Source organism: Cornus florida, unplaced genomic scaffold (assembly GCF_030987335.1).
Source record: "Cornus florida cultivar Cherokee Brave unplaced genomic scaffold, ASM3098733v1 CherokeeBrave_3.0.0_Hap2_Chr06, whole genome shotgun sequence".
In the NCBI taxonomy this organism is placed as follows: domain Eukaryota; kingdom Viridiplantae; phylum Streptophyta; class Magnoliopsida; order Cornales; family Cornaceae; genus Cornus; species Cornus florida.
The window spans coordinates 73205029-73226795 of NW_026775576.1; the positions used below are offsets into that span (position 1 = coordinate 73205029).

At 33.2% G+C, this 21767-nt stretch overlaps 2 protein-coding genes across 2 annotated transcripts; one reads left to right on the forward strand and one right to left on the reverse strand.

Moving 5' to 3' along the window:
* Nucleotides 1-7295: 7295 nt before the first annotated feature.
* LOC132314330 (CASP-like protein 4D1) lies at nucleotides 7296-11648 on the forward strand. The gene is made up of 3 exons (XM_059813206.1): nucleotides 7296-7508; nucleotides 7965-8097; nucleotides 11451-11648. The coding sequence occupies exons 1-3, from the start codon at nucleotides 7315-7317 to the stop codon at nucleotides 11646-11648; spliced, it is 525 nt and encodes a 174-aa protein (XP_059669189.1). The 5' UTR covers nucleotides 7296-7314.
* An 8708-nt stretch (nucleotides 11649-20356) lies between these two features.
* Nucleotides 20357-21512, reverse strand: LOC132314923 (uncharacterized). The gene is made up of 2 exons (XM_059813693.1): nucleotides 21462-21512; nucleotides 20357-21268 (listed from the first exon to the last, which is right to left on the reverse strand). Exon 2 carries the CDS (start codon nucleotides 21266-21268, stop codon nucleotides 20459-20461), a length of 810 nt encoding a protein of 269 aa, XP_059669676.1. The 5' UTR covers nucleotides 21462-21512; the 3' UTR covers nucleotides 20357-20458.
* Between the last annotated feature and the right edge of the window lie 255 nt (nucleotides 21513-21767).

The window sequence follows — 21767 nt, forward strand, 5'->3', positions numbered from 1 at the left end:
CGTGGATACGGCGAACCTCCTCCGTGTAATACTCTCTTTGACTCAAAAATGCATCTATATACTATATAAATGCTAAATTTGGTGTAATCCGAACCAAATGGTTCGGACCAATCTTAATATGGCTTGATGAAATTGGATTAGGGTCTAAGTGGCTCGAACCATTAACCTATGGTTTGAACCCACTTGGGTTGGGTTCAAGTCTAGAGAGGGAGATAGAAGAAAATGAAAATGAATGAATTGCAAATGATCCAAAGGGGAGTATTTATAGAAACAGAAATGTCTTTTCGGATTGGGTGTATCTCTTCATTATTGGACACATTGCAATGGTTCACATAGTGTCTGTTCACCACTAGACACATCTATTCCAATAGGTTGCAATGGTTCACATGGTGTCTGTTCACCAATAACCACATTCATTCCAATAGATTGCAATGTGCCTTTTTGAGTGAGTGCAACCATGGGTCATGATGGTTCGGAAAAAGGTGCAACCCTTTGAAAAAACTAAAAAGTGGTTTTTTAATTTAAAAAGTGTAATCCTTTCGAAAAACTAAAATATGGTTTTTTAATTTAAAAGGTGTAACCTTTTAGAAAAACTAAAAAGTAGTTTTTTTTAATTCAAAAAACCAACCACCCAAAAAACCCACCCATTTGTGAAACCCATTTAAATAAGCCCAGCCCAAAATTAGGCCTAATCCAAAATTCCAAAAAAGAATAATTTGGACTTTACAACTAGGCCCAAGCCCAAGCCCAAATCCTAAACTCAGCTTATTTAAATTTCAATTTTTTTCAACATTTTTTCCATGTGGGACAAATACTTCCCACATTTTGCATACCCATTTAGGCTTATCAAAACACCATATTTTGGAGCTAATTTCTCATTCACCCGGAAACGAATTTAAGAAAGTAAATATACCACGTTCATCTCCTTGCGGAGAGAAACGCGCTTATCTAGAGATCCACAAAAAATTATTAGCGGAATTTATTCCAAACCTCATCCAAAGTTTATGTTTTTAATGTCCCCGTTTCCAACAATAATTGCGTACTGGACAAAAATATCTAAGTATGAGAGGGGGTGTAATTTTTCTTCAAATAAGAGAGAAGAATATAGGTGTAATTTTAACGAAGGTGATTGTAATTTATTATATTTTAATTTGTTAAGCAATAGTGTTATATGGTAAAAACTCATGCATGAAGCAGGAGGAGCTGGGATTTCATTTTAGGGGGCAATTACTTGATAAAATAAAACATAAAATAATATTTTATTAACAAAAATAATTGTTCAAATTAAAAAGACAAATAACATTTTGAAAACAAATTATTAATTCGAAATAAATAACGAAAACTAAGGTATTATTTGATAAAACTGAAAATTAAGTACCGAAAATTTTAAGAGTTGAAGTTTTTAAGTGGTAATTAAAAAATAAATATTTTTTGAAATCTTTTTTAATTTCCTGTGTTCAACATTCAGTGATAAGTGATGTTTTTGTCACTTAAAATTTTATCCTGTTTTAAGTGACGCTTACCATTTTCAGTGATATACAAAGTGCATTATTAAATGCACTTAATTGGATCAGTGCTTAATATATTTAGAATTAAGTGCTGAATTGAATAATCAAACAACACCTAAGTATTGAAAATTTTAAGAATTAAGTGGTAATTAAAGGATAAATATTATTAAAAAAAATCATCATTCAGCATTAAGTGATAACTTTGTCAATTAAAATTTTATCTCATTTTAAGTGGTGTTTATCATTTTCAGTGATATTTAAATTGCATTATCAAATTCACTTAATTGGACAAATGATTAAATTTGTGAGTCACGGTTCTCAATACATGACACTTTTATTATGGGACGGAGAGAGTATATATTTATAACTATGAGGGGTACTAAACACAGTCGCGGGCGCGACGGTGGAATTTCAGTCTCAACTTTAGCTATTGACAGCTCTCATTATGTATAATTACTATAGCAGCCTCTCACCCTTAGAAAGAAACTGAGAAATCATTCAAGGTTTCATCTGAATTTTCATAGATTTTTTTTTCATTTTCTTTTTCTTTTGGATCTGAAAAACCAGAGCTATACATCGAATACAGAGACTATGAATCTGAAAAAATCAGATCTGAAGAGAATCGAAGCTGAAAGCTAGTTTTTTTTAGAGAGAAAAAAGGACAGATGCAAGAAAACCAGATTATACTTTTTTTCATCTGATTTTTTTTTTATCTGAAAAATAACCGAATACTTTAAAACAGAGAATACGGATCTGAAAAAATTAGATTTGAATTTCAAACATTTAACTTCAAAAAAAGAAATTTTAGAGAGAGAACTAGATTATAGTACTTTTTTACTTGATTTTTTTTTTTTATATATTTTTTAATTTGAAAAATCAGAGAAATACTTTGAATACAAAGAATACTGAATAAATAGATATGGACTTATGTAAAAAGGAAAATTTTAGAGTTAGAACTTCAAACATTTAGATATGGAATTTTGTAAAAAAGAAAATTTTAGAGTGAGATAGAACCATGGAGGTTTCTGAAGAGAGAATTTCCCCAAATGATTTCTCAATTTCTTTCTAAGGATAAGAGGCTAGTATAGTAATTATACATAACGAGAGCCCCAAAAGGAAGTTGGCAGATAAATAGTATAATTAATTATTGGGAAAAAAAAATACACGTGTCAACAACTAAAGTTGCGATTGAGATTCCACAATAGCGCCCGCGACTGTGTTTAACACCCCTCTTATAACTATACTTACATTACAGGAGTGTGACAGCTAAATTGGTAGTGTGTTTTGGATTTATACTTGTTCAAGTCATGGGTGAATCATAAATTGATTTATTTTTTACACACAAATTATTCTGAGGCGACCTTGGACTAGTTATGTAGGGGCAGCTCGGGCTTAGCTTGGGCTAAAGAATTTCTATATGGGTCTAACCCGAGATGAATGCCAAGTCCATTCAACTTGCCCAAGTTGTAGACCTAATTTAAATAGTGAAGAGCTGGTTGAAGTCAAGAAAAACTACTAAGAAAGTCTTAATTTAGGATAACGTGACAACAACTAATGATGACACCTAATTCTCACGTTAGAATGGCACAATTAATTCATAATCCACATGAAAGACTAATTAATAAATGAAGATAATCTAATTCCTAGTCCAACCATCATTAACGGCATGTCGAACGCAGATGCCTAAGCGGCACATTGGTGACATGCGAATTTCAGATGAATTGATTATATAAGTTAAAATCATACAGTAAAATTTTCATTTTGTTTCCAGAATGGTCATATAAATTTTTATTTTGTTTTCAAAATGGTCATATAACTCTTCAATTATTAAACAACTCCGAACTAGCAAAAATTATGACATTGCCTTATTTTTGTGACGGAATCATTAAATTATTTCGAAATGATAATAATGTCTTTGATAATATATTAATATTTTATTACACTCAAATATAGTGTGAGAAAGATAATTTTGTCATTACAAATTATAAGGATATTTTGGTCAATGATGCAATTCTTGCATGTGATTTTCACGTGACACGATCCTGTTATTTTTAGAGGGTATTAAACTGGAGAAGGACTGATATGATAATTTCTTTAGTTAAGAAAATTAATGAATAGTTTTTAATAATTTGAGAAAAGTTTTTATAATTTTAGCCCTATATATAAACACGCGCACGCACAATAAACAAAATTCAAAAAAATATGTGGTTTAGTTGGTGACAGATTGTTTAACCCCATGTTTGAATTACAATTCAATAAGCTGATTCAAGTGATTTTTATTTTTGGATAATTTCGTTTGTATGCTTTATATTTTGAATTAATTTTTTTTATTTTAATTTCAATTTTAAGACAATGATTTTTTTTTTTTTTGGGTCAAAGTGAATATATATATATATATATGGCACTTCTTATCACACCATAACTAAAATACTTTGAGGAGGAAAGATAAAGACTGGTCTTCCCAATTTGTAATGAGGATGTGATAAGGATGGAATAAAAGAGAGACTGATCAACATTGATCAGTGGCAACAAGTCAATTTCTCTAAATCTTCTAATTTTTTTCTCACCTAATACCACAGGTTTTGATCGCCATTTTATTTGTCGATCTCTAGGTTTGCACAATCAGGGGCTGCAGGGTCGGTATCTTGGTGTTCCAGCTATTTTGGGTAGATCCAAAAGGGACGTGTTTCAGTTTTTACTGACTAAAATTCAGGATTGGTTATCTTGTTGGAAAACCAAGTCTTTGTCTACGGGTGGGAAAGAAGTGTTGATTAAGGCGGTTTTGAGTGCTTTACCTACTTATGTTATGTCTTCTTTTAAGTTTCCCACTACTCTGTGTCAAGATTGATGAAACATATTCGCTCCTTTTGGTGGTGTAATAAGGATAAAAATCGGGCAATTCATTAGGTTAATTGGGATCTTCTTTGCTGGAGTAAGAACTTGGGTGGTCTTGGATTTCGCGATCTCGAGGCTTTTAATTTAGCGCTTTCGGCGAAGCATGTTTGGCATTTTCAGGTTTAGAAGCAAAGTTTGTTGTATCAGCTTCTGAAGGCTAAGTATTTTCCAAATTCGTCTTTCTTGGATGCTTCTTTAGGGGCTGGCGTAGTGTTTGGTCTTCCTAGTCTTTATTGCGGCAGGGCTTACGATCATTGATTGGGAATGGCACTTCTACGTATATTTGGGATGATCATTGGTCCTTATGATGGATCAGAAACTTTCACCACTTCAGGATCTTGTTCCATTCTCTTACGTGGCGGGGTTGATTGACCCTGCTATATCTTCTTGGAAAGTGGATGTTTTGCTCAGTTATTTCCTCCTCTTACGGTGCAGGAAATTCTTAAAATTCATATAAGTCGTTGGGATAAACCCGATGTTATTATTTGGGCTCCGGAGAGGTCGGGGTAAATTTTTCGTGCGGTCTGCTTATAGGTTGGTTGTGTCAATGTCTCCTTTTTCAGGACCTCCAGTTCATTCTATTGATTGGTCCTCTATTTGACGGTGTCGTTCGCTATCTAAGGTGCAACATTTTCTTTGGATATGTTATTTTTATGCTTTGCCAGTTCGTGTGGCTTTATTGTCTCGCGGGTGTACTGGCTCGTCTATTTGTCCTCGTTGCAATTTGTAGGACGAAACTGTTGTGCATCTTATTTTTTCTTGCCCTCATTCTAACAGGTGTGGAAACTTTCTCCACTGTGTATTGATTTTTCAGGTATTTCTTTTTCTTCCTTTAGGGTTGGTTGGAGTTTTCTTATGCATTAGGCTATGATTTCTTCGGACTTTGCGGATATTCTTAGTTTGATTTCTTTTTGTGCTTGGGGTATTTGGAAGGCAAGGAATCGGTTAGTTTTTGATGGGATTTTATGGGAGCCGGAGTTTGTAGTTCAAAAAGCAGTTGTTAGTTTTTGGGAATTCAAAGATGCTCGGTCTCTTAGCTCATCTTTACTTCTAGGACAGCAAGTCCTTCAGTCGCGTCTTGGTGTGCTCCCCCACCTGGAACTGTCAAATGTAATTTTGATGCTTCCTTTTGTCGGCAGTCGTTATTGGGGGGCGGCGGAGTTGTTTTTCGTGATTTTAGAGGGGCAGTAATTCAAGCAGTTGTTTTTTGTCCGTTTTCCGCTTCTTCTTCGTTGCAGGCGGAAGCTGTGGTTTGTCAGCGTGCTGTCCTTTGTGCTTTTGCTTTAGGATTTTCTTGTTTATGGTTTGAATCGGATGCTAAAGTTGTTGTAGATGGGGTGTTGAATGGCAAATCTTGTTTAGCGAAAATTGCGTCTATTTGTTTTGATATTGCCCGAGATCTTCAAAGATTTTCTTCTGCTACCTTGTCTCATGTTTGGTGCCAAGGTAATCGGGTGGCTCATGCTTTAGCTGTTCTTTCACGTCCTGGGCTTGGATTGGATCACTTTCTGCCTACTCTTCCCTCTTCCATTGTGCCTTTTGTTATGGAGGGTGTGGAGTGTTGTGTTGTGAAGTTTAGGTTTCTTGTCTTGTTGTCTTTGCCCAAAAAAAAAAAAAAAAAAAAAAAAAAATTCATCATTGTTTCCTTCAACTTGCATGACATTAAGAGTATAACTGTGTGAGACTGTGTCAAGGAAGAAGAAGCCATGTTGAAGCTTCGAGTCTATCTACTTGGAAGTCGTAATTTTGTCAACTTTCACCAACCGTAGATACAACTGGGGACCATATTGAAAATGAAATCAAATAAAAAAACAAAAATTTTCCACTTGTCTCCTTGAAGTTTCTAAGAAGATGACACCATTTATTAACATATATTATTTGTTCATTTGTTTGAGTTACCATTCCTCCCTAATCATGTTAAATATAGTAGTAATTAATATACTTACATAAATTTTTTACATGGTTGTTTGATGTCTCTCCCCTTATTTGTAAAACTTTCTTAGTTAATTTACATTGAGAGATTGGTCAATTTTATTTATTTTTTAATTTTTTTATAAAGTTGGAATGGTATAGAATTAGTCAATTACGTTATGTCTCAATCTGAAAATAAAAAAATAAAAAAATGAGGTTATGTCTCAATCTCTTATAATAATAATAATAATATAAGAGTTGGGATTTGATCGGTGTGATGTTATACACACTGGGCAAATTCCAACTCACACACATGTAAACTCTTATACATATAAGTATTGGAATCATAGTTTACCGTAACTCTTTTCTAAAGGTTCGATACCGTTATATACCTCCATAAATCGATCATTTACATCGATATTCGTCCAAATATGTTACATTACGACTATAAATGATACCGTAACCGATATTGCGATTGCAAACCATGAGATTCAGAATCCATCCGATGTAATACAACACCACAACCAATATCTCGATCCACTAAACCCTTCCTATATGAGAAGCACAACCCATCTCTCACACCTGAGTGGTAAAACTTATCAATTGTGAAAAACAATTCTCATCTATCAATTGTAAGTAGAGAAAATTAAGTACCAATTGCATACCTATCTTAAAATGTGTTTTTTTTTTTAATTGTTCAAAGAACATGGCCTAATATGCTATTCCTACTTATCCGTTGACGGCTCACCTAGGAAGGGTTAATGAGAAACCAATCAAACCAAACAACTCGGCAGAGAATTTTGTTTCTATGCTCCTCTATCATAGTTAGGTCAATGAATCTGGCAGATCAAGACGCAGTATTCAAAGTCAACCCCTCCCCGCAGGCCCAAAGTCTACGATACAGCTTCTGAGTAATTTGCTATATATAAAAGAATAACAATCGAAGCAAATTAATTAACTCGTCAAGTACACAGAAAAATTATATCTGGAAATTATTTAGATGGCGCCTCTACCGTACTCCACCTCCGTGTTTCCACCGTCCACCACCGTTTCATCGGTGGTTGCGCCTACGCTGAGGGTTGTCACCTTCATTTCTCTAATGATATCGCTAATCATCCTCACCACCAACACTGCCACTTTGTATATCAATTTGGAAAATATAAAGCTTCGGTTTAATGATGTTTATGCTTATCGGTAAGCGCATAATTGTCATCATCTAACTCTTCTTTAATTAAACACTTTGGGATCCACTTATATACAAATTAAGTCTTCAAGCGTGCATCTTATGAATACATTAAATTCACTTAGATTTGGCCAAAATTCCAATAAAAATATTGACATAGTAGTCTCTATTTTTATTTGTTTATTAAATCTATAAAAAAAGTTTAGCTAATCTTAATAAAAATCCTATTTTATGTTTTTGATTGATACTATATATTGTAATTAAGTTTCTAATTAACAAGTTCTGCTTAACAAAATTGGTTTATTAAAAATTATCAATAGCTTGGTTATTAGATGCAATATATGTGTATATATATATATATATAATAAGTATATGCTTCTATATGGAGTAATATTAGACGACAGAGTGTATACGTCAGTTTGAAATTAATCCATATATATAATGATGCTTGAACTTGTAAATTGCAGTTACATGCTTGCAACAATTGTGTTTGGCATTGCATATACTCTCTTGCAAACTGCGTTTACAATCTTCCAAGTGAGCATGGGGAAACGGCTTGGTGGTGACGGACTCTATCAATTTGACTTCTTTGGTGATAAGGTATATATGGCCTTCATACGCATATGTTTATGAGTGATACAAGATGCTCATGTTTCTTTCTCCACTGTATCTTTTTATTTAATTTCCCGTTAAATGTTTCCCATTATTTTCTTTCAAGCTTCCATCTTATATATTTTGTAAGATAAATGCATGTGTGTGTGAACATAGTTCGACCAAACACTATCATGTTCATTTATCTAGCATTTTTTCCCGGAAAAAGTATAGTGTATTAGGTTCTGGATGAGTAGTGATATGTTTTTGTTATGAAATAAGGATCGAATAGGAGTTTATGAGAACAAGAGAAAAATTAATGACAAGAAAATAAATAGGCACACATGCATGGGTTGAAGAATGAGAGCCCAAGGGTTAGGTTTGAGGATGACTCAAACTTAACTTAACTAAAATTCTTTATTAATTTGTTTTGTGTTGGAGATGATGATGTCGTTATTTTTATTACTCATATTGTGTTGAAGAAAGACTCTTTATGATGTTGTCTTATCATTTCTGCTAAGGCAGAGAAATTTTGCCAAGGATGGAGTTTTGTGGCTCATTCGAAATTTTTTCCAAGGTGGAGAATTTTAGTTAAGGTGGAGATTTGTTAGAAATATGTCTAAAATTCATTTATGACATGGCAAAAATCTTTTGCCTAAAGAAGTGTGATGGTGAAGCTTCCAAATTATCTTCCAAAGGAAGCTTTGAAATTCTTGGGCAACAAGTGTCATTTGGCTTCCAAAGGAAGCTTTGAAATATACTTGGACACCAAGTATTTCTAGGCTATATATATCCTTGCACACATTTGATAAAGGCATCCGAGAGCCATCCAAGAGTAAGAAAATATTCTGATCAAGAGAGTATATTGGTTTTGTGTGTGTGAGAAAACCTTTTGTTTGTACAATCTTCAAGAGAGTTGAAGTTTGTATTTGGGTGGGTTTTTCTCTTTGTGTAAACCATATACTATTTGGGGTATTTCTTGAGTGTTGAGTGAGTCTTCTTTGTTGGTGAGTGAGTGGCGTGAGAAGAGAAATTATTATGAGGAAGAACTAAAACGTTCTTCAGTTTGTAATCTTTTTTTTTTTAGTGATACGAATCATCATCGCCCGTGGACGTAACCCTATTCTTGAAGGTGAACCACGTATAAATCCTTGTCCCTTTTTATGTGTGCTTATTTATTTTCTTGTCATTATTTTTCTCTTGTTCTCATAAACTCCTATTCAATCCTTATTTCATAACAAGCTGGTATCAGAGCTCGGTTCGTATATTATGTACATATACTCTTCGGGTACTGTTCACAAATTCGATACTATTCACCGAGAAATTTTTTGGGGAGTTTTTTGAGATGTCGACAAAATACGAGATTGAGAAATTTGATGGCAAGATTAGTTTCAGTCTTTGGCGCATTAAGATGCAGGCCCTGCTTATTCAGTAAGGTATTGGCAAAAAAAAGGTTAGAAAGATGAGTTACGATCCTAATTCTCAAAAGGGTTGTGAGGGGACTACACAATATAGTGGGAGAATACAATCCGTTTTCAGATGGCAACCGAAATTGCAGCAGTCCTTACAGGGAGGCAGACCCATGAGGACAGGTGTGATATAATCTTGGTGGCAATGAGATAGTCCATTCAAGTGCCATTAAGATGTGTGGGAGGCAAGTAGTTGGTCACAATAGAGATGCGAGGAAAAGTCAAGGACGTCCTATTCTCCACAAGGGTGAGAAGATGACTTTTCATTACCAACCGGTGGTTAGTGGGCGGTTGGAGAAGGTTGATGAAGGAGATGTCAAACTTAGAATTTCTGAGGGTATCTTTGATAAGCGTTTAAAGTTTGACAGAAATACTGAAGGTATGCTTGTGCCTGCGCAAGACATGCATGGGTTGAAAAATGAGAGCCCGAGGGTTAAGTTTGAGGATGACTCAAACTTAACTAAAATTCTTTATTAATTTGTTTTGTGTTGGAGATGATGATGGCGTTATTTTTATTACTCACATTGTGTTGAAGAAAGACTCTTTATGATGTTGTCTTATCATTTCTGCTAAGGCGGAGAAATTTTGCCAAGGATGGAGTTTTGTGGCTCATTCGAAATTTTTGCCAAGGTGGAGAATTTTAGTCAATGTGGAGATTTGTTAGAAATATGTCTAAAATTCATTTATGACATAGCAAAATTTTTTTTTGGCTAAAGAAGTGTGATGGTGAAGCTTCGAAATTAGCTTCCAAAGGAAGCTTTGAAATTCTTGGGCAACAAGAATAATTCTTGGGCAACAAGTGTCATTTGGCTACCAAAAGAAGCTTTGAAATATACTTGGACACCAAGTATTTTTGGGCTATATATAGCCTTGCACACATTTGATGAAGGCATCCGAGAGGCATCTAAGAGTAAGATAATATTCGGATCAAGAGAGTATATTGGTTTTGTATGTGTGAGAAAATCCTTTTGTGTGTACAATCTTCAAGAGAGAGTTGAAGTTTGTATTTGGGTGGGTTTTTCTTTTTGTGTAAATCATATACTATTTGGGGTATTTTTTGAGTGTTGAGTGAGTCTTCTTTGTTGGTGAGTGAGTGGTGTGAGAAGAGAGATTATTGTGAGGAAGAATCAAAACGTTCTTCAGTTTGTAATCTTCTTCTTTATAGTGATACGAATCATTATCGCCCATGGACATAACCCTATTTGTGAGGGTAAACTACATATAAATCCTTATCTCGTTTGTGTGTGCCTATTTATTTTCTTGTCATTAAATTTCCCAATCTCGTATTTTTTCGAATATTGTCTTACTCTTGGATGCCTCTCGGATGCCTTCATCAAATGTGTGCAAGGCTATATATAGCCCAAAAATACTTAGTGTCCAAGTATATTTCAAAGCTTCCTTTGGAAGCCATATGACACTTGTTGCCCAAGAATTATTCTTGTTGCCCAAGAATTTCAAAGCTTCCTTTGGAAGCTTTACCATCACACTTCTTTAGCCAAAAGATTTTTGCCATGTCATAAATGAATTTTAGACATATTTCTAACAGTTTTTTTGAAATGGAAGGCATGAGTTCCACTTGAAAACATCCGGCTAGCTATTAAGGATTTAGGTGATATATATATATATATATATATATATATATATATATATATATATATATATATATAGGTCCTTCGAAATGGAGGACGTGGGTCCCACTCTAAGGCATCCAACCACTCCATGCAAGTTCGGATTTTGTTTATACATGAGGAGTTTAACAAGCTTTACAGTCTATACATTAATTCATATTATCTAGTTAATAGGCCATGTATATGTGTGTGTCTAACAAGCTTTATATATAGTATATACATTAAGTTCAGAATTTGACATATATAGATATATGTGTTTGAGCAGGTTATGTCCTACATACTAGCCACAGGTGCTGCTGCAGGCTTTGGTGTGACCATAGATCTGAAGCCCTTCTTTTTAGGATCCAGCATCAACCATTTCTTCAACAAAGCAAGTGTTGCTGCTAGTCTTCTCCTCATTGTATTTCTATTCACTGCAGTCTCATCAGTTTTCTTATCTATAGCACTTCCTAAGAAAGGTTGATTGTTTCCTGGACCACATGTCCCCCCCCCCCCCCGGGCGCGGTTTTTGGTCCAATTGTATAAGTTACACAATGAAATTATCCAAATATTGGTGTTTCTGTTGTAATTTCTTAAGAGTTTCTATCGTGTATCTATGCAACTCTGTCTTAAATAGTATCATTTGATTAAATATGATTATGACTAATTGAAGATTTATTGTCATTGGATCGTTGAATTAGCTGAGAAAAATCCTACAGTATTGATGTTGTTTCTTATTATCGAAGATTTATTATTACGGGATGAATCAATAGAGAAAAATCCTCCAGTATTGATTGATGTTGTTTCCTATTTTCTATCTTTTTCCATTTTCATAATTTGTTCTCCTATATAGAAAAGAGCCTCTGTTGGGATTATGAGCTCTAAGATCCAATTATTTGTTTTTTAATATTTGACATTTAGTTAATAAATATGATTTATTAAATTAAATATTCATGCATTGGATTTTTTCTTATATTTGCATGAGATGCATTTTAGGCCTCAAGTTGCATTATAGGTGACGTAAGTGTGTGAATGAGATTTACATGCATGAGATTTGAGCTCACCGGTTTCTTACACCTTGGCATCGTTCGCAATCGGTGATAAAAGTTGGGCATTGAGATAGGATGGTTTGTCTAGACCATTGGAGTAGTTGACTCTAAGTTAGTGTGTTAGTATGCTTAAAGTACACAAAACTGGATCACCAAAATATCACACCATACAAAGTACTGTCTTTATTTTGGTGTGCTGCTTATCTACTAAATCCGTAGCCTTTAAATCCTGAGGAATTTAATGAACTCAAGTTTTAGTACTAGTCATTTTGAATTACCAATGTGTGAGATATTTTAAGGTCAATACCACGGTATCTTGGGTGGCTAATGTTGAAGTACTTGTGGGACTACAAATGCACAACATGCAATCTACACTTTTTATAAGAGTTAGAATATCCCCTTGATGAAATTTAATAAGTTTGATCACTGAAACCTAGCCAGGGCATTTTAGTAAAATGTTTACTAAATTATTTTTCAAAATATTTATTTTGAAAAATCTTTTGGAATATAAGAACTAAGTATACTTTAGGTGAGACGGTGTGTAGTTTCCTTGGGGCTACTTATGGATATTCGGTAGTGAAGAGGCTTATATGTAATTGTTTAGTAGGATTGGGCCTTGTTGTAATTTCTAAATCTTAGAGTGCATGCAATTATAATAATATTATGGTGTTTATTATAATTAATTAGATGGAATATAGTTATGAGATAACTCTATCCCTATCTAATTGGAGCTAGGATAAGAATCCATTTTGATCCTCATCTTTAGCTTCATCTATATACGATCTCTCAAGTTGTTGAGGCTGTAGATACATGCACATAACGACAACATACAAAATAACGAGAGTGAGAGATATAGGGTTTCCATAAACTTGTGTATTCCGGAGATATAGAGGTGAAGGTAGACTGGTGTTCAATGCTAAAGGAGGAGTAAGTCTAATTCGCTGTTTGTTCTTGGAGTATTAACGATTAATCAATCATCCAAATGTATGAAATCACTTTTTAGTACTTCTTGATTTAATTCAAAATCACATGCATAAGATTTGAAAATTTATTAAATGCTTCTGTTTGCCATTAGCCTCCACCATTCTACATATTGTACATGAAAAGAGAGATTATTATAATAAAATATATGTAGCCCTTTGAGGTTTCTGTACCTTGAATGTAAATTTTAGTGCCTGAATCACGTATATCATTTCAACAGCCAAATGTCTCGAATTCAAATCTCACTGTCACCCTAATTAAAAAATTGAAATAATACATGTTCGACAAAAAAAATGCCACACGTGAGGGGGCGTGTTAAAAGATTTAAATATTAAAGTTATATCCTCTCAACAGCTTAAACTTTTAGAGTAGATGTTAGTTAATATGGTATTAGAGCAAACAAAGTTATGTATTCATTTCTCTCTTCTCATCATAGCCATTTTTTGGTTATCGTCTTCTAATCCAATTTTATTGAGGTCGTTTTCTTACACATCTTCAACAATTGAGGCTGTTACTATTCGTCTCAGATATTTGGACCCATTTTTATTGAGGTCATCTTCTCACACATCTTCATCAATTGAGGCTGTTGCTATTTGTCTCGGATCTCTAGATTCATTTTTATTGAGGGCATCTTCTTACACCTCCTTATCAATCGAGGGCAGTGGCGTAGCTAGGAATATCCTTATGAATCTTTAATTAAATATACTAAAAAAAAATTATATACACTGAATCAAGAATAAGATACGAAAAAGAAACATTCTTAATAAAAATTCTTAATAACTACATTGTCAATTTACTCATAATAAAAATTCATTCATATTAAAAATCAAAAAAATAAAATAGAAAGTAAGATATGAAGATAACTAACCTCATAAGTTATAACCAGATAATCCAATCAATTAAAAAATTTGATAGAGTAAGTGAATATGTGATTTCATTAATTTGGGCTGCAAATAAAAAAAAAAAAAATTAAGCCTTATTTATAGAATAATAATTAGTAACATAATTACACAAACTAAATTTTGAACGAACAATAAGCCCTAAAATAATTTTGATAGTAATAACTAATAATTTTTCTAATTAAAATTATAATATCAAAGAATATTAATCGTAAATTTAGATGATAAAACAAATATATCAGATTACCTGTCTGCCGCATTGCAGTACAACTGAATTGAGTCTATAGCTACTAGTAAATGTTTGCTCCGCTTACTTTGTTTGGATTATGAATTTTTCGAATGTTGAAAACTCCTGGAAAGGAAAATGTTAAAGACTGAAAATGTGATGAAAACAATCCATTTGTTTGTGGCAAAGTCAAAAGTGTGAAAAAAAATCATGATGAAATGTTTTTTTTTATAAATAATTTGGGAAAGGGAAAAATTAAAAAAAAAAATTAAAAGTTCAGTGGGGACCCACTTGTCCCTGTGTGGCTACGCCATTAATGGAGGGTACGGTTACTCATCTCAGATTTCTGGATCCATTTTTATTGAGGTCATCTTGTTATACCTCTTTATCATTCGCACTTGTTGTTACTTGTCATCTCAGTGGCAAGTTGGACATTCATGTCATTCATGCTTCAACTTGAGAAGGAGTATTAAATGTTTATCCTCATTGGAGGAATCAAGAAAATCCTCCAATATTAATGTTGTTTCCTATTATCGAAAATTTATTGTTATGAGAGGAATCAGTTGAGAAAAATCTTCAAGAAAATTCTCCAATATTAATGTTGGTTCCTATTATTGAAAATTTATTGTTACAGGGGAATCAGTTGAGAAAAATCCTCTAATATTGATGTTGTTTCCTATTTTCTATCTCTTTCACTTCTCAATGTTGTTTCTTATTTTCTATCTCTTTCACTTTTCTTAATTTCTTTTCCTATATAGAGGAGCCTCTACCATTGTATTATGTATAAAAAGAGATATTATAAAATATATGTAGCCCTTTGAGATGTGTGCGATATGAATGTAAGGCCTAATAGCCCACTATATATATTCTTGCTTTCTGTTTTCATATGTTATTTTTTTTCCATTCAATTTTAACATGAATAATATTTGGTTTGCTTTTTAAATGAATTGTATTTTATTAAACCTATCAGATTCCCATTGTCTTTTCTTCTTAATCGTGTTGGCATAAGTAATTTATTTTCATTATCACAATAACCACATTTGTATGGAGGAAACTAAATGTTGTGTTTGGAAGCATAAATTGGTGCTTTGAAATTAGAATTCAAAGAAATTTAATTAAAATTTAATTTTCAATTCTAAATTCAAATGGATGATTTTGTACTCGAAAACACATAGCAAAAACGCATTTCAATCAACTTTGCCAACTTTTGTGAAGGGTAAATTGCTTCCAATTTTTTTTTTTTTTTTTTTTTTTTTTTTTTTCAAAAAAGATGCATTGATAATAGAATGCAGTACAAAAAAGGGCACCATGAACAAAGGCTATATTACAAATGCAAAATCCCAAAGGTACAACACAACAGGTTACATGGGAGGCCTGGCTAAAATTCTGTGTTGGAGAATTCTAGAAGGTTGAAGTAATAAGTAGAATAGAGAATATGTTTTAAAAAAGAAGAATATGTTAGTAGTAGAGAATTATCTAGAGTTGTTGATATTTTAGAAGTTTCTGGAAAATAAATATATTAGCCGTCCATTGAGAACGAGGATGTCTATAAAATAAGGAAAAAGGTTTCAATTGCAGCAAAATTTCTCCTTTATTTAATAGAGGCAGGAGATAAATTTAGAAGCGCTACAAGCGCAGAAAGTGTGAGAATTAGCCTTACTCAAAGGGCTGAGTGGCTGTGGAAATATCCTTTCAAAAGCGAACCAAATATGTTGTATCTAAAAACAAAAATAGGATTTTAGATAGATTCTAAATAGTAATATTTAGTACAGGAGTTAAAAAATAAAAAATTGAAATATTTATAATAATCATGTATTCCTTCCCTTCCAAAATAAGTGTGATGCTTTTCTTTTTTGTCTGTCCTAAAATAATAGTCCACTCTTCTTTTTCAAACAATATATTTCACATCTTTCTATATAGGTCTTTAAGTTAAAAAATTTAAACTTCAATATTGAAAACTTAAAAGGGTAAGTTAGTAATTTTTCAGACATACAATGTATGTCCATATGTCTCCTTAAAAATTACCATTCATCCTAAGCGACACTTAAATTACAACAGGAGTAATAGATACATCATTTTGAACACTAATTGGTAGCTCAAAAACATAAAATTCAAATCAAACAAGATATACCATTTTGAACATGAATTAGTAGTTTGCTTATTGGATTTTTTTTCTTTTCTTATTGTTATATTTGGATACTTTAATACATTAACCTTGGACCTGTCTTCTCTGTACATTTTTATACTTCAATACGTTTACTTACAAGAAAAAAAATAATAATTAGAAAAACTAATAAATATGTACAAGATAGATAGATTTTTTTTTGGGAATTTGCAAGATAGATAGATTGTTATAGGGAAAGGGTGGAGTTCGCCCAAAGCTAGTCAAAAGCGCTGGAGAGAACATCAAGCCCACAAAGCACGATTTATAATGCAGACAAAAGGCCCATGATTAACTGGACCAACTCATTCAAACCAAATGACCGTTAGACTCAACGGCTCTTGCTCGTCAGAGTTGCTGCTGATTATCGAATCGGTTACCACAATTGGTGCCCAACTTGCTCCTATGTTGGGGCAGGTAAGCGAGAGAGGTCAGTAGGTCGAGAAGGTAGGGCAAACGAAGGAGGATGGAAGGTCCAGTTGAGTCGGATTCTCCTAGCCGGAGCTCCGTGGGCATTATTTTTTAAAACATTTAGAGAGACCTTTAAGACTTATTCAGATTGTAATTTTTTATTGAAAGCCCTAATTGCAATCCTATCCAACTTAAAACATAAATGTGCAAGGTATCATTGTTGCATCAAACCGAAGTATCATTACACATGTAATTCTGTTTCGACATTGAGATTAGAAATAAAATAAAAATTATAACTCGATTGGGTTTCTTTTTACACCAAAATTAGCTAATACAAAAACATGCATCTCACATTTGTCTCTCTAAATGTTTTATAAAATAATGTAACCGTGAATTGCAATCGGTTGAAATCCAACCGGTCACACTTTGTGCGAAAAGGAAACTTCAGTTTTTGTCAAATTCAACTGCCCTCTTTTTTATCAGATTTTTCAAATGCATCAATTTAATTTATTTTCATTTCCCCCTTTTAAGGAAATGATTTCTCTTCATCATTACTCAAAATGCATCATTAAATCAATATGATGCTGAAGTCGATCAAAATGACAAACAGGCGGATTGACCCAATTATTTTTTAAACTTATGATTGTCCGGATATGTATAGTTTATGTCGTGTGGATCAATTGCAACTTATCTAAATTTGATATTCTCATCATCGAAAGAATTCACATAGGCTGAAGGCCTACGTGGATAGACATGATCATAACCCGTATTCGGTTGGTTGCGAGACACATTATCAGCTAGCGCGAACTGAACCACGAACCTAGTTGCCAGCAATCCCAAAACCAGTTACCACGAACCATTCTTGAGTATGTATGGCTGCCCAAGGGCCCTTCACTCTACGATCAACGTCGGTAAAGTGTGTGGTACCAAAACGAGCAATCGTCAACTGACGTAGCGGAAATGATCAAACGTTCACAAGGAACGAGTGTTACCTTGAATTCACAAGGTAGGGTACCTTGAATATCAACAAGGAAAAAGAAATTCGTAAAGGAATCCAATATTTTATTGATAAATGAATTAATGATTTGTTGTGCAATACATGTACGTACAAATAAGAAACCTTAACAACATAGAAAAAAACCTAAAAATATAAGGAAACTTGTAGCGCAAGGAAATTGCTCAAAAACAAACTTGCTCCGATAATTCTGTAAAAATAATGAAAGAAACAAATTATAAAAGTTGTTAAATACCAACGCAATTACAGAATCCCGAAATATTCAAAATTATAAAAACACAATTACAGAATCCTAAACGATTGAATTCGGCGGAAAGACGTCCTACCTCAGCAGCAAAGCTCTTGCTTTTTGTGAGTTAGACCGTTTCCGATCAAACTAGAGTTTTTTCGGATCAAAACGGATTTGTCAAAATCATCTGGAAAAAACTGGATCAGCCCGCCTGTTTAACCTTTTGACGTTCTAAATGGGCTCCAAAAACTTCAGCAACCTAGTCTGCATTAAGTCACAATAATTCTTTTGTGTGTTGGGGGCGTGATTGGAATTTCATTATCAGTGAATTATTTAGTCGGATTGTGAGTAGAGGTGAATTTTGGTGCCAAACCAAATAATTAAAGTTGTTGTCTCTTGTTTGTTATATAATTGGGCCTTTCTTTTTCGCTTTTACCTAATTTGAATTGTTTATATGCACTTATATATCAATTTTTTTGGGTAATTTGAATACTGAATTGTCCCGCTGTTCCTTATAACCCCAACTTGAGGTTACTCTTAAGTCCAAACTAATAAACATCAATGCATAAACTATAAAGTATATAAAAGTCATTAATTAAACCCAAAGAGTCCATAAAATTTGCAAATATAAGCTTCATGTAGTCATCATGTTAAAGTACTCGTTCTTTACCCAGCTATTGCATGATCATATGGTTAATTAATATATCAACTAACAAAAGATAATGGTATCAATTTAATTAATATATCAACTAACAAAAGATCATATGGTTAGTCAAGCAAGTTAACGAGTGATGTCCAGTGGACACAGAATAACCGACAAGCAGTCACAACACGGCATTATAAATTGATAATGGTGTGATATATATATATATATATATATATATATATATATATATATACATACCAGTATGAAGAGAGAATATATCTACAGGCCGGATAAGTATACGTATCTGTGTCGCATTGTATGTTGTTGGCTACAACACTCTTCGTGTAGTCGTCGTTGATTCTTCTAAACATATATTTAATATTGAAATATAAAATTTGAACTATAAAATCATGGTGTTATTGTTATAAAAAAATATAAAAAAAGTGCTAACATTTCTTCAATAACGAAGTATTGAGATATAATGAGTAGTATTTTTTTTTTTTTTTTTTTGAAATTTTATTCAGAATTTACCTATGCAATATAACTTTCAACTTTGAAGTTTGTCATGTGAGTAACACTATATAACATATGACAAATAATTTATATTATTTCAAATTTTGTGTTTTAATTTATAAAAATATTAACAGTAATATAATAATGTATATATATTATCCTGTTCATGTCCTATACTCCTATCCTTATATAAAAAATTATCGTATCATTGCATCCCTGCATAAAAATTTATCATATCATCCTATCGTGTTTACTAGGGAAGTTAATATTAGTCATCTAATTTTTTTCCGAAAAAAAAAAAAAAGAATTTGGGTTTAAGGGATTCTAAAAAAATTTAAATAGGGTGAGAAAAAAAATTATATTCGGGTTTAACCATTAAGAAGTTGGATAATAATCATTATTAAAAAAATTAAAAATTTAAACAGGTGTCTTAATTGTATTAATTGGACCACTTCAGTTGGGAGAATAAAGTTCATCAAGTAATATACTTTATATTATATTTGCTTAAAAAACCTTACATCTAAAGAAATTAAGAAGGATATAGATATATGGAATAAAAGTTCTATAAATTTTAAGGTCAGTCAAACTTAATTAAGAAAAAATATCCAACGAAGGTATGCAAAGTCATATATTCATGGAACAAAGGCAACCTTGCAAAGATTGAGAAGCTAGGGATTTGGATTTCACATTTATTAATTAGCATTTTATATTTGGTTGGTTGTCTTCGTAAGTAAGAACAACAATCGATCAATACCTACACTTGTTAACAAAGTCTCATTTTTTTTTAGGTATGAAAATGATTTAGTCTTCTCCATTTATAATAACTATAGCAGTTACAAAAGTCCATCACATTCTTAAAATTAACTTATATGACTAACAATTTAACAATAGACAAATAAACATAAATAACATCCGAACGTAACATCAACACTTACAATAGTAATAAGAAAATAAAATTTTCAAACTTCTAAAGCTATTATCTGAGAGCATCGAATGACTCATCGAATGACTTGATTTTAAAATTAAAAATTATATAATTTTAATTTCAAGATTGATTCGATAACTTCAAACACAAGCACTCACAAAGGCAAACAAAAGTGAAAGAAAATTAAACTCCAAGTTTATGGAAACAAAAGTCCAACGAAACTAAATTATTGTAGCAGCTCACATCACGATGCAACTATTCACATTATCATCACTGAATGGGCTGTGGTATGGGTACCCAACTGGGGCAGGAGGTGCACTTGGATCATAATTTGGTACATACTGTGGCCCTGACGGAGCGGTCCAGCTTGGCCATGGAGGCGGTGGTGGCCAGTACCCGCCACCGCATTGGTTGTGCATGGCACAAACGTTCCTAGGTAGTCCATGATGACTACCACTACCACAAGCCCCATCAAGGCAGCCACGGGGCACCACATGATGGCCACCACCACAACACGGGGCAGCTCCACCACCAGAACCACCACCACCACCACCACCGTCATCCACAACGATCTTGTCATCCACAACTATCTTGGCACCGTGGGTGTCAGCTTCGCCCTTGAAAGTCAACCGAACAGTCTTGGAATGGGTGAACTCCACATGTTTCAACCCTTGAATTTGTGAGGACAATTGCTTGAGTTGTGCCACCATATTTGAATCATTGTCATTCGACATCCCTTGGCCTCGGAGTACTATTGGTGTTGATGGTACAATTTCCATATTTTCGTGGTTGTTGTCATGGGATTGATCCAAGTACACAAACTCGGTTTTTTTGCCGGCCATTTCAAGTAGGGTTTTGAGTGTGTGTGGGTCTACGGTGCCTGAGATGGTCACCTTACCATTTTCTTTGTCTACGAAAACTGAATCGACTTCACGAAGGTTTTGCAGGAGTTTCTTCACCTTTTTCTCACATCTCGAGCAGCAGATGTTCAGCTTCAGAACACAAGAACTCTTAGGAGCCACCATAGAGTAGTCCATTGAACGTGACATCTGCATGTGATAAATAAAAAAGAAAATTACTATAATATGTTAAAAAAAATCTACTATAATATCCCACAATCATCACGATGATATACGTATAGAAAGTGCTTCGGTTCGAGAAATGATATATAGTAAATATATATACAGCAATATTAATTATGGCATATAGATCTAGAGTACGTTGTGGTGGAAATGAACTTACATTATTAATGAGGGTAGCTCTAGATTTCTTCTTGCTCAAACAGAACCAACCAAGAAGTAGGTACATTTATTTGTTCTTTGGGTTGGTGTCTATTTATAGATCAAATGTGGCGTGAAAAATTTGCATTTGGAAGACTAATTCCTAAGGTCAATTACTAAGAAATCTTCCAAATATATTTATAATTGAGAACAATTTGGTAGTTATTTCCTTTGCCCACATCATCTGTTGTATCTATACAACTTCCAAGAAAGTTGTTTGGATTTTTTAAACATATATGAACACGGTTTCAAACATCATCTAGATTCA